The following is a 12,929-nucleotide window of genomic DNA, read 5'->3' as shown; positions in this document are numbered from 1 at the left end:
AATATTTTCACTTATCAAAATCTTGTTAATGGCAAAATTTAATGGCTAACTTTAGAAATGGGATGTGTGTATATATTTCCTTCCCCAAAAATAAAAGAAAAGCAAAAGAGAGTCTAAGAACGCCGTTCTTAATATCACCACGAGGAGGTTCGTTCTTTCCGAGCTATCATGTATCTTTTGCTCTTTTCTTTCCTCGTTTGGTTGTATTCATATTGTTTCCTCAACAGATCTCGTCTAATATGAGTTTTTTTTTTTTTTTTTTTTTTTTTTTTTTTTTTTTTTTTAAGTATGAGTTGTTTTGATTTGATTGAAACTAACTAGGGTTTTCGAGTTGGAACTTGAATGTAATTGTACCAGAATTTGTTTTCGGCAGGCGGATGATTGGACAGATGTTTTGCTCTGATATTCTAATTTTATTTATAAGATTATTACTGACGAACGCATAGCATGTATTAGTTCATTAGATTATTATGGGTATTGTGTTTTTTAAATTTGAATCCTCGATCGGTTAGTTAATTAAGTTGGTGAAGGGTTTGATTGGTGATTCTATCTCCCTCTTCAACTAGCTTCTTCTTCTTGGTGGCTTGTTGCAGGGTTTAAAAATGGGAGGAGACATCATGAATGAGAAGTTGGGGTATATTGTAATGGACGGGCACGAGACTCTCCTTGGAACTTTGTGTGGTTACACCCGTGAGGTGCTTCACGATTTCCATGATTATCCCAAGTCCCCCCCCCCCCCCCCCCCCATGGTACGAAATTATGAAGCAGCTGAGGACGCTGAACGTCTCCGTATGGATAACAATGTGAGGAAATCTGCTGAGCTCGCCACACACTACTACATTAATCCTTCAACAATGGAGCCTAATGTGGATGGGCTGATACTTGCTGCTCCAGGGGATTACAAGGCTACATTGACTCAGTCAGATAAGTTTGATCCCAAGCTTGCGGACATGATTGTGAATGTGGTGGATGTAACTATTGGAGGAGAAGGCGGTTTCCATATTGCTATCCACCAGACATCTAAAGTCCTGGAGAAAGACAGGCGTATAATTGTCAAGTTGTTTGACGAGATCACCAAGGAAACTGGCAAGTATGTATATGGCCTGGATGATACGTTGAAGGCCCTGGCGTCCAAGCCGTGTGCTGTCGAGACACTTATTCTGTGGGAAAATCTTGATATCAACAGATATGTGATGAAGAACCGTGAAACGGGTGAAACTGTGATCAAACACCTGAACAAGGAAGAAGAAGGCAACACGGAGAATTTCAACATTGAATTAGATGTGGAGGAGAAGATGTCGCTTTTGGATTGGCTGGGTAATGAATGCGCACGTTTTGGTTGTGCGCTAGAATTTGTAAACAACAAATCACTTGAAGGGAAACAGTTTTGCAAAGGGCTTGAAGGGATCGGAGCGATACTTCGTTACCCGCTTGACCTGAGTGCCGTTGATCCTGAGGATAGAAAGCCTAATCAAGAAGATGGACCACATTCAAACCTGTCCCAGCCTAGGCATGCTCATTCAAACAAAGTAATTGGAGAATCATCTCTTTCCTAAGGTAATGGATCGCTCTCTTAAATCTAAGGGTTTATTTTCTTTTGGAATTTCTAGCTTACTCTCTGAAATTGTGTTAAAAACAGGTGGAGAATGAAGAAACAGGTGGAGAATGAATCAGTCTTGTCTACAATCTATCATGTCTTTTTTTATGTAGTTTTATTTTCCGTTGCTCAACGTATAAACGTTATCAGAGTCAATTATGTCAGTGTCGCCTAAGTGCATGGATGTTTTGTGTTCACTTTCTGCACCCCTTTACAGCAAACATGACTAATCTTGAAGTTGCTGGAGTCTATACAATTGTTGAACAAGTTGCGCGGTTAAGAGATCTACAGTACCCGAACCAACAGACTTAAAAACTGTTATTTCTGTTGAACTCTTTCTCCCTTCTTTATCACCTTTGATCAACTCCACCAAATCCCCACAAATGTCTTCTTTCTTAATCACTCCTCTTTCAAACGCTCCCACGAGCTCTCCCGCTTCTACCATCGCAGTGTCGTTATCAACAAACACACTCCCTCTCTGGATCGCATTGTCGTCACATTCCCTCATTTCATGGCTAAACGATCCAACAAGGTCAAGATGAGCTCCGGGTTTCAAGAACTCACCTTTGACCAATGGAACAGTTGAGTTTGTTGCACAGCTTATTATATCTCCTAGAGGAATGATATCATCTAACGAACCATGGCTCTCGAATGAGATCTCCTTGTGTTGAAGATCCTTAGAGAGAGTTTCAGCTAAATCCTTAGCCTTTTGGTGAGTTCTGTTCCATATGATCACTCTTCTCAAGCTTGGTTTCGCCGCTAGATGGGATTTGATCAGGTGTGGTGCGAGAGCACCGGAACCAACCATGATCAGCACCTGACTATCGTCTCTAGCAAGGATTTTGGAGCCTAACCCTGAAACAGAGGAAGTACGGTAAAGGGTTAAAACAGTACCGACCATTGAAGCTAAGGTTTGGCCTGTAGTGGAGCTGAAGAGTGTGTAGGATCCATGGATGCCAGGTAAGTTCTGTGAGGAGTTATGAGGGAAATAGGTCACAAGCTTGACGCCCATGTAAGGGAGAGAAGGAGAAGATGACCAAGAAGGCATTAGGAGGAGTGAGGAAGGAGGTGAAACGGTGTAGTTTTGTCGGATAGGGCTTGTGATTGTTGAAGAATGTTTGGGAAGATTGGTCCGGAAATGATTGATCAAGGCTTCATGTGAGAGGATCGATGGAAAAGACTCGGCTGGTATGAAAACTGGTAATGCAGCCATTGAATTTTGAGAGATCTGTTGATTTCAGGCAGGACACGATTGTGATTTTTAAGGAGAGGCAAAGGGAAGAAGAAGACAAACCCAAATTGGCCTTGACTTTGGTTAGGTCGCGATTCGCGAATGTCTAAATCAAAGGGTATTTTGGGGAAGGACTTGTTTAAGTGATTCTTCTGCAGCAACCCACCATTCATCATCATCTTCGTCGTAATTCTCCTGTGTGCCAAAAAAAGAAAAGAAGAGAACTTATTCTTCTAATATATTCGAGAAATTAGACAGATCATTAAGTCAAGAACATGAAGTCAACTAACCAAAGGATGAGGTTCCAGTGTCTTTTTTGGTTTACTTTCAAGATCATCTGCGAATTTAACTGCTTCAAGCCACCATGAGCTTCTGCTAGCAGCACTATCTGGATCGCATTCGTTATCAATGTAACAATCCCCTTCCGAGTTAAGGTTGTCACAGAGAGTTTGTGTATCTTCTTGATGGTAAACCGTATCTTCGGGAAGTACACTATCTGGAACTGGACGTATCGGAGATCGATAATCTGCAGACAAAGTTGGTTTATCTTAGGAACAAGATTCTGCTTTCGGATTGTTTGCCAAGACAAAGAGTAAGAAGAGTATACACACCTCGGCAGTCTGGATCGTAGCATTTTTGATAATAGATTCCCCTTCTGACATCAACTATGTACATCACTAAAACAACAAAGTTTGTTTGAACAAACGTTAGCAGTCCAGAGATAATAAAAAAAGAAAAGAAAGACGAATTCTTAGATAGCATAAATGGGCTGTGAGCAGATGGTACCATGATTGCTTTTATGTTCCCTGCCAATTCGTTCGCAATATCTGTTTCTCAACATGCTGTACACAATCAGGCTATCTTCTGAAAACCAGTACCAGCATCTTATCTTACCTAAATATCACAGTAAATGTTTTAAGTAGATGAGCACTGTTATCTCTCCATAACACAAACATGCTGCACAAATATTGAATTGTAACCTGAGGCGTCTCCCGTGGAAGCAAGGGATTCTATGAATTGGTCCAGGTGCGGGAACGGGGACTTGCCCCCGAAATACGATGTTGACATGTCACTTGTGCGAGCGTCCAATTGAAATTTCTGAGCATTTTGGTTTCTTACAAGATTGTTATTGTTCACCTGCCATCTCCAAAGAGTACAGTTTAGAGGCATACACATTTGTGAAATCTTCCCTCAAGTATATGTGGAAAGAAGATACAGTTAGAAGCCAAAAGCACCAAGTTGTCAGGCAACTGATGAAAAGAATTACCTCTGTGTCAAAGCAAAGTGTCTTCATACAGTCTGATTCCATCTTGCAAACCAAAAGCTTCTCACAATCTGATTCCACGTTGCAGATTAATGATGTCATGAAAATATCTTTTTCACCCTGTTTGTTTACCAATGATCTTGTTAGATACTGGAATTACTATGAACTATTCTAAAGCAAAACAAGAAGTCGACGCTGAGACAGCAACATGGAAAAGAAGGTGAGAGACAGCAGAGAGACTTGCATGAAGGTGGGCTTACCATATTCTTACATTTGAACCGTCCTGTAGGTAGAAGAACTGACGTCTTTCCAGCTTTTGATGATTGTGCAAGACGAAAGCAACGGTTTCTAGAGTAAACAGCAGTATCCACAAAAAGTAGGGATGCCGAATCATTAGCCTCTTTGTGAACAAATAACTTGCGCAACCTTTCATCTTTTTCCTTCGCATTTACTATCCGTGTGCATAGCTGAAGAAATATCAAGATGACAATGAGCCATGCCCCACAGAACTACTTGCAATCCAGGAAACCATATTTTTAGGCAATAAAAGTGAAATATCGTTTGAAGCATACCTCTCCTACAAAAGCACCAACGTGTGAGTTGTCCTTAAATGCAACCTTTGGAATGATGACAATTAAATGACGAGAGAACTTATCTGCATAAAAAGTTTTAAGGAATTCTTTAGTCCAGAGAACCAACCTTTGGATACAGAAGTATAAAAGGAAAAACATTTTTACAATAACTGGCATTTTCAAAGCTCAGAGAATAAAGATGAAGCAAAAAGGACACCACATACTCAACTAGCAGCTGAGAGAGAGCATATATATAACTGTACCTTTAGTTGAGGAATCAAGCTCTACAATCCAGTCATCATGTCCTTCCATAGCATATTTCTCATGCAAGGCTTCTAGAATGACTGATATCAAGATATCAACCATTTCATCGACATCTTTACCTTCATTTTCTTTTTGACTGAACTCCAAATCAAAGTACATATGGCATGGCAATCCCTGAGAGGCCATTGCAATTAAATGCAGCTATGCAGAAAACATAAACATATTTCATGGCAGCACAAGAGAATGAGATATAAATACCTCTTGAATCACTTCATAATGGTGACGGTGCTTTGGATCCATAGATGTGTATCTAAAGGTAGAACAATAAAATAAATAAAGCAACTAAGATAAGTTTTCCTGGCTTGTTAAGAAGGTAAGAAAAATGAACCTTTTCCAGAATTCTTCATATGATGAGACAAGAAACCTTCTCTGGCCACTAAAATGATCCTGATAACTAAAAATCCTCACATTATCATGCCTTTTCCCAAACTTAATCGCTTCATCTTGCCTAGGAAATGTAGCCCAAACTCCTTTCCTAAATAAAAAGTGAAGACCATGCCATGATGCACTAAAGTTAAAACTTTTAAAAAAAAAAATACAAAATAAAGATCTTCCCAAGTAGAATTAAAAAGCCAGCAACCAGCTTATCCATAGATCACCTGGAGGAGATAGCTTTCCTTTCTTCACTAAGATCAATATGTATCTCACGCAAAAGCCTTAACAAACTCAACGGTCTTTTCGGAGGAACACCATTAGGAGACCCGTAAAATACAATAGGTGAAAACTGCCTCCCAACACTCTTTTTCACATTCTTAGAACCACCAGACTGAGACAATGACAAATAAAAAAAAGGACAATCACAACAACAACTTAAACAAGACAAGTGGAGTGGGTTCAACTGATGATACGCTTACAATAGAGTCGTCTAGACTGACACTGAGACCTCCTCCATCAATCTGATTTCTCAGTACCTTTCCAGATAATCTTCTAGACAAAGAACTAAGCTGCAACTTCTTACAAGTCCCAGGAGAAGAGTCATTCTCTTGATTCAACATTTTCTTGCTCCGTTTCTTTTCTCTCATAGCAGAAGCTGAAATTTTTTCCATCTTTTTACCATTAAAAGATTTCACATTGCAACTTCGTATTATTGATTGCTGTACAATTAAAAAAAAAAAAAAAAAAAAAATCAGTAACAACAGGTCCATCTGTAGAGAAGAACATTAAGATTCAATGCGTTAACCAAACTTCTCAATTCAGTTTACTAATAATAGGCAATGGATCTTTCTCTCGATGGGCAAACATAGAAACATGGTTCCCATTAATGGGGAGAGAGAGTGATGATAGGAGAGGCTCACCAGGCGGAGAGATTCCACACTTGAAACACTGGAACAATCGATCAACATCGTCCATGGCGTTCGCGCTAAGTTTCTTCTTCGACATATTTCTTCTCCTCTCTCTCTCTCCAATCTTCTTCTCACTGTTTGTTTCACACAATTTTCTAATTGATAATTTTCAAACGATTGGATTTGAAACTTTTGGAAACGAAATCGAAATTTGTGTGTTTTTTTTTCTTTCATCGTTCACCACAAAATAAAAATAAAAATAAAAATAATAATAATAACGACGGTGGTGATTAAAGATAAAAACACCGTGCCGTTTTAAAATAGGGCATCCGTTCAGGTTTGGGGTATTCGCTCATATTGATACTGGTCCATTCAGGTTTCGTGTCGGGTTTGATTCGGTTCCAATAAAATTTTGGTTTGAATCGGATTTTGCTTTTGAACATTTTTAATCTATTCTAACATTTTTGGAGTATATTTTTGTGCTATCTTTTTTTTTCTTTGTATCCAAACAAATCCCAACTAAATTCTTTACAATTCTTACAACAAAAAAAAAAAATTATTTTCTTATTTGATAATATTAATTTCAAATTTCCTAAAATCTATGTACCTAATGTAAAGCAATATGTTAAATTAAAATATAATTCTTCTTTCACTTTTATTTAATTTTATATTTAATTATTTGAATTACTATTTAATACATAAAATTAATAAAATTTTAGATTTTTTTTCAGCATACGATGATTTGAATTTTTATAAACGGACATATTTTAAAAATTGTTTTAGAATTTTTGTAACCAAACAAGTATATCCAAATATAGATTATTTTACATTTGAGTTATTTTAATATATAATGAATATTTACATTTAAAAATTAAAATATCACGCGATGAAGTTATATTGTGTGAAGGATTTGGATCAATATGAATATAAATTTAATTATCATTATCATATATGAGCCTAAACTCGATCGTATTTATTCAGATTGCTATTATCATATAGATTTTATGTTACATAGTATTCTCATTTAGTTTATCGATTTCGTATTCTATTATATACTAAGTTTTGATTAATAGCGTTTCTTGTTTATTTACGTCTATTTTCCGATAATCGAATTATAATGATATATTCGAATTTATAATGAAATATTCGATTTAATTTCTTTAGAATGCACAGCGTTATTGATTTATAAAACTAACAAAAAAAATATTAAAAAAATGGACCTAAATCCTAGTAATACATGATTCTTCAAAACTGATCCATCAAAAACGATCGAAGTGTAACGTCAAAAGAAACCCGAACCCGAACTAGTCACGATATCCAGAAGCCCCGGGTTAGAAACCAACCCAGACCGTTCGGGTTCGGGTTATTATTTTGCCCAGGCCATGTTTCTTCTTGGTGTTAGAGACGAACGACACGATTGTTCGTTCGTACGTCAGGAGTCGCCCGGTAACTGAAAAAAAAAAAAAAAAAGAGAAAGGAGAAGCTTTTCTGGAAGATCAAAGAACGCCAAATCAGAATTGTGATTCAAAATTTTAGGAGTCTTTTAAGTTTTTGCATCACAATCTAATTTCGTGTTACTTCGATCTGGGTTCGTCCAAGGTATGCCAAATCGGCGCAAATTTATCAACCTTTTGATCTTTTATAATCAATCTTTTGTTTCAGGAATTGTCATATGAGATTTTACTATGAATCGCTCAGCGCAAACTTTAGTGTTAATAATAGGTAACGTTGCTAATTTTTTTTTGTTTTCATAATCTAATTCTCGTCAAATGAATAAAAATAATTTGCTAGTGGGGAATGATCAATTCATTTATAGAGGATTTGTTAGCAGGAAAACTGAAGTATATAATAAGAGTAATCAAGTATGTTTGCTTAGCTAAAATTATGTAAGCAGTTTTGTGTCTTGCTGGGGTTTTGGCCAATTCTTTTTAAAAAGAGCTCATTAGTATTGTTGTTCTATATATAAACTATTTTAAAGCTTCTTTTTGGAGGTCATTTCTTATCTTGACCCCTCTTAGAGATATTTATTATTGTTGTTGTCCTTTGAACCGTCCTTTGCTTATTCTTTTGTCAATCGTTCGCTATCTTGTTGGTATCATCAAGGTTTTTTATCACCTGCTCCTTTGGAATTTACTTCTTTGTATTGGTGTTTTTTTGAAGATCCTAGAGAAACTTAAAATAGGTTTCCTGACGTCACTAGTTTCTCTCTCTCTCTCTCTCTCTCTCTCTCTCTCTCTCTCTCTCTCTCTCTCTCTGATATCACAATGCCAGTAGTTGCATGTTGTTCCCCCTCACATTGCGTTTTAGAGGCCGATGACAAAAATTTAATTGTGAATGCATAGGTTGTGACAAAAAGGGATTTTGTTTTCAACACCTTATTTAAAAGCTGATTTCAGAATGAGATTTATATCTTTGGTATAAAATTTTGGATGGTAGTTCTCGGATTCTGTTCTACTGGTGCAGCAGTTGGTACACTATGTCATCCGCTGCTACTATTTAAGTTCCTATGATTCTCAAACTCATTCTCTCTCTGTCTCAACGGTCATAGTGTTTAGTCTTTACCTTCTAAATTACTTAAGAAATGGCAGCGAATGATGTCCCTTGCTGTGAAACTATGTTCTGGGTGTATCTACTCGTATGTGTTGTTCTAGTGGCTTTTGCAGGTTTAATGTCAGGATTGACTCTTGGGCTCATGTCCCTTAGTCTTGTCGAGCTCGAGGTCATGATCAAAGCTGGTGAACCCCATGAGCGCAAAAACGCTGGTCAGTTTCATTAACCCGGTAACCTGTTCATTCTTTATTACTTTTCATTATTCATACTAACACCATTTAAAAAAATTTGCAACAAAATTGTCAGAAAAGATTCTGCCACTCGTTAAAAACCAGCACCTTCTCTTGTGTACTCTCCTCATAGGCAATGCTTTGGCTATGGAGGTAATAAGCTTATGTGTATATCTGTGGATACAACTTATTTGTGTTGTGCACACTCTGCCTTTTTCAAAAGTTCTGAGTCTGTATATACTGACTATGTTTTTTTAATGATAAATTCTAAAAGGCTCTACCGGTCTTTGTCGATTCCCTACTTCCAGCTTGGGGTGCTGTCCTGATATCTGTGACTCTCATACTTGCATTTGGCGAGGTGAACAGAATTTGAATTAGCTTTTCTCTGCTGATCTCATCTTTAAACGTTTGCACAATAGCTTACTATTCATTTTCAACTGTTGTAGATTATACCTCAAGCTGTATGCTCTCGGTACGGACTGAGCATCGGGGCAAAGCTATCGATTTTGGTTCGGTTGATTATCATAATCTTCTTTCCATTATCTTATCCAATCAGCAAGGTACTTCAATCATCTTAACATCAATGGAACTTGTAGACTTTTAGTGGAATCAGTTGAGTTTAATAATTAAGCAGAACTCATTTGTAAGGTAAAAGAAATCTTCAAATTTGTCTTCTTTCAATGCTTCAGCTACTCGATTTGCTGCTTGGAAAAAGACATTCTACACTTTTAGGACGAGCAGAGCTCAAATCACTTGTCTATATGCACGGAAACGAGGTTTGTTTCAAGAACTTGAGATGCTTTTAAAATTGTTCTGCCAATATGTAAGGTGAATCCATGTCTTTTTTTTTTTCTACTTTCTGTGCGTTCCTTTTTCTGATAATTAGGCTGGAAAAGGTGGGGAACTGACTCACGATGAAACAACAATCATATCAGGAGCTCTGGACATGTCTCAGAAGAGTGCTAAAGACGCAATGACACCGGTCTCTGAGATATTCTCACTCGACATAAATTCTAGGCTAGATGAGTATGTTCTTCTCTTGGAATTATACGTTTTGGAAATAGATATATCCACATAGTTCTTTATTCTTATCCTTTCTCTTTGGGCTTCATAGAAAGACAATGGGATTAATAGCAAGTGAAGGCCATAGCCGAATCCCAATTTACTCTGTGAATAGTAGTGTTATCATCGGATATATTCTGGTGAGTGTGCAACAAATATATTACACGTAGTAATCTTGAGAAACACTTGCATGATTTTTGAAATGGTTTTTTTTTTGTTTGAATAGGTCAAGAACTTGATCAAAGTCCGTCCTGAAGACGAGACACAGATCAGAGATCTCCCTATCAGAAGAATGCCCAGGTATACCCTCTAACTAAACTGTTTATGAAGCTAGATAGATCAAAGCTTATTTTTCTTCAAAATCTGCAAGCAGGGTCAATTCGAATCTACCTTTATACGACATCCTCAACATCTTCCAAACGGGTCGAAGCCACATGGCTGCTGTTGTTGGGACCAAGAACTATACTAATACTAACACTCCTGTCCATGACAAGAGCATCAATGGTGAAGAGACTTGTATATATAAAGAGAGATATATAAAATCCAAAATCATATAAACGTACTGAGACGAGAATGCATGTGTCTTCTTTTGTATTGTTTCAGGAACGCCTAATAAAGATGCCAACGTTGTTCCTGTGATGAACTCCAGCGAAACTAATTGTCAAAGTCCAGTCCAATACATTGACAATATTGCTGATGGTAATGAAGAAGTCATTGGGATTATAACTCTGGAAGATGTTATGGAGGAACTAATACAGGTAATCGATGTTATTATCATATCATTATGAGTATTAGTATACGAAGTACTAACATATTGTATTTGTGAATGTTTCTGAAATAACCATTTTATGAATCTTGAAGGAAGAAATATATGATGAGACAGACCAATACATCGAACTTCATAAGAGGTATGATTACCATTTATTAACAAAAAATAGACTACAATTTACAGTCATTTTCACTGGACTTTGAATCTTTCTCCATCTATAGGATAACAATAAACATGCCAATATCGGGAAATTCGCCGGAAAATGCCACTTGGGCTTCGGAGCTGGCATCTCCGGTCTCTCCCTATCGCTCAAGTCCTCTGTCTCCGAGCATCATGATCTCTAAGCTGCTCCGGTCACCAATAAATTCACCTTACCGTCAGTCTCCGATTCTCCGGCCAGCACTACACGCTTCTCCACCGTCACAACCTCCTCCCGTGCTCTCTCCGCACAGTAATGAGCGTTATTACTATTTGTCACCTGGTAGGGTACGTAACGTGACCCTCAAGATAACTGCTTTACAGTGTTTTTCTTGCACTAGAAGTTAATTTCCCCTCTTTGCTTTTTGTTTCCGTTGGTTGCAGGTGTCAAGGAAATCATATGAAAAGCTATAAATTGAAGAAAAATGAATTTATAATGTTATGACGACTCATTCCATGTTCTTAAAAAAAATCAGAACATGCGGTATTATATTCATGAAAAGAAGAAAAAGAAATAAAGAAGGATAAAATAGTATGAAAATGTGTGGTTATGAACATATCCCAAAGATAAAAACAAAAGATACATATGCCACCAAGACTAAACCATATGATATGTGTAGATAAGATAAATAAAGAATATCTGTAGAAGAAAGAAAAAAAAAATGAGAGCTCTCTTGTGCTCACACAATTTACTACCATTATCATCTCTCTCAAGAACAACTCTAAACACTAAACCTCAGAATCCAAAAACCCTAATATCTAACGACAGACCAAGATGGAAATCCAAGCTCCAGGCTGGACCCAAAGGGTTTCAATCTACTAAAAGCTCTGAAAAACCCGGCCGACCAGACCCGGACCCGGAAGACGACGACCCGCCGATACCTCAAGAAGTGTTCGAGAGGATGATGGGGAGGATTGTGGTGTCTGTGGGAACACCACTGGGCCTGGGAGTGGCAATCTTGAAAATACTCGAGGTTGTGAAAGATAGACACGTCTGGGACGTGCCTTTGTGGGTTCCATTCTTGACCACACTCGTGACCTTTGGTTCATCGGCTCTTGGGATTGCGTACGGAAGCTTGTCTACAAACCTGGACCCGACCAAGACTAACTCTGTTTTCGGACTCAAAGAGGCTAAGGAGAATTGGGTAGAGATGTGGAAAGAAGACTAATGATGGTAATGTCTTTAATGATATTAATGTTGATTTTTTTAAAACTTTTTTTTTTGTCTCTTGGGACTTGCGGAGGTACATCAATTAGAATCAACATTAGGTGCCAACATCTGTTTTGATATTTACGTCTGGTTTGAATTAGAATCGTGTCACGAAGTGGTGTTTGGTCTGGTGACTTATTTGCTTCCCTGAGATCGAATGTTGCCTATTTGGGATGAGCATTTGAACTGTATGCCCTGGTCCAAGAAGATGTAAATGAACATGAAAAACTATTAGAACTTTATAAAAATTCAGTTCAATAAAATAAGAACTTAGATTAAGTAAAATAATTATTTATGAAGTAACGTCATATTAAAAAAAACTATCATTTAAAACAATGTTGGTTTTCTCCCAATTTTTTGAAGATTTTTCATTTTTTTCCTAGTCATGTTTTGTTTAAAAAAAAGTTAATACTATTTAATATAGATTTGGTAGATGCGTTTTTAATATGACAAGCAAATTAATTTGACGAGAATTGTTTTGGTAACACTGAGTATGAAAAACAAGGAACACAAAACATTTCATGCAATGGTTTTGAAGAACCGTGTTCGAGAGTCTTACTACTATTACCATTTACCACAAATCTATTAATAATAACAAGCTTGCGGATGATCCAGCAGACTAGATGAGGAGAGTCACGT

General features: G+C 37.2%; 3 protein-coding genes, 1 non-coding gene and 1 pseudogene across 16 annotated transcripts; 3 read left to right on the top strand and 2 right to left on the bottom strand.

The window, feature by feature from the left end:
* The first annotated feature begins 47 nt into the window (after positions 1–47).
* LOC104728835 (eukaryotic peptide chain release factor subunit 1-1) lies at positions 48–1,896 on the top strand. 2 transcript variants are annotated; one of them, XM_087474450.1, is made up of 3 exons: positions 48–147; positions 594–1,557; positions 1,640–1,896. In XM_087474450.1, exon 2 carries the CDS (start codon positions 603–605, stop codon positions 1,554–1,556), a length of 954 nt encoding a protein of 317 aa, XP_087330576.1. In that variant the 5' UTR covers positions 48–147; positions 594–602; the 3' UTR covers position 1,557; positions 1,640–1,896. The 2 variants fall into 2 exon arrangements, with proteins under 2 accessions (XP_087330576.1, XP_010446066.3); XM_010447764.3 differs by having other exon boundaries at positions 109–170.
* Positions 1,808–2,810, bottom strand: LOC104725791 (protein SAR DEFICIENT 4 pseudogene; annotated as a pseudogene). The gene has a single exon (XR_015572017.1). The product of XR_015572017.1 is annotated as a protein SAR DEFICIENT 4 pseudogene (transcript).
* Positions 2,784–6,507, bottom strand: LOC104725792 (uncharacterized). Its single transcript, XM_087474449.1, is given in 15 exon segments — positions 2,784–2,966; positions 2,969–3,023; positions 3,119–3,354; positions 3,440–3,505; positions 3,615–3,722; positions 3,809–3,965; positions 4,096–4,212; positions 4,353–4,559; positions 4,665–4,747; positions 4,928–5,102; positions 5,187–5,238; positions 5,317–5,463; positions 5,588–5,754; positions 5,843–6,018; positions 6,284–6,507. Coding segments are annotated over 15 exon segments (1,863 nt in total). The 5' UTR covers positions 6,369–6,507; the 3' UTR covers positions 2,784–2,934.
* Positions 6,508–7,542: 1,035 nt separating this feature from the next.
* On the top strand, positions 7,543–12,553 carry LOC104725789 (DUF21 domain-containing protein At5g52790). 11 transcript variants are annotated; one of them, XM_010444517.3, is made up of 15 exons: positions 7,543–7,870; positions 7,934–7,993; positions 8,923–9,033; positions 9,128–9,204; positions 9,326–9,409; positions 9,498–9,611; positions 9,741–9,827; positions 9,938–10,077; positions 10,166–10,253; positions 10,340–10,413; positions 10,487–10,617; positions 10,717–10,871; positions 10,975–11,021; positions 11,104–11,368; positions 11,465–12,553. In XM_010444517.3, the coding sequence occupies exons 2-15, from the start codon at positions 7,957–7,959 to the stop codon at positions 11,492–11,494; spliced, it is 1,440 nt and encodes a 479-aa protein (XP_010442819.1). In that variant the 5' UTR covers positions 7,543–7,870; positions 7,934–7,956; the 3' UTR covers positions 11,495–12,553. The 11 variants fall into 11 exon arrangements, with proteins under 11 accessions (XP_010442819.1, XP_087330570.1, XP_087330566.1 ...); XM_087474440.1 differs by having other exon boundaries at positions 7,666–7,870; positions 8,935–9,033; XM_087474447.1 differs by having other exon boundaries at positions 7,672–7,870; positions 9,987–10,077; positions 11,104–11,363; positions 11,465–11,621.
* LOC104725790 (uncharacterized protein PAM68-like) lies at positions 11,743–12,553 on the top strand. Its single transcript, XR_015572015.1, has one exon. It is a non-coding gene; the product is annotated as an uncharacterized protein PAM68-like (transcript).
* Positions 12,554–12,929: the final 376 nt, after the last annotated feature.

The sequence above is a fragment of the Camelina sativa genome, chromosome 11 (genome assembly GCF_030686135.1).
Source record: "Camelina sativa cultivar CO46 ecotype springtype chromosome 11, ASM3068613v1".
Lineage (NCBI taxonomy): Eukaryota > Viridiplantae > Streptophyta > Magnoliopsida > Brassicales > Brassicaceae > Camelina > Camelina sativa.
This window is presented reverse-complemented; position numbering and strand designations above follow the sequence as displayed.

Coding starts and splice junctions, on each gene's coding strand:
- LOC104728835 (XM_087474450.1), top strand. CDS start 603: ATGGGAGGAGACATCATGAATGAGAAGTTGGGGTATATTGTAATGGAC.
- LOC104725789 (XM_087474439.1), top strand. CDS start 8,853: ATGGCAGCGAATGATGTCCCTTGCTGTGAAACTATGTTCTGGGTGTAT. Junction 9,205..9,325: donor GCAATGCTTTGGCTATGGAG/GTAATAAGCTTA, acceptor AAATTCTAAAAG/GCTCTACCGGTCTTTGTCGA. Junction 10,618..10,716: donor CCATGACAAGAGCATCAATG/GTGAAGAGACTT, acceptor GTATTGTTTCAG/GAACGCCTAATAAAGATGCC.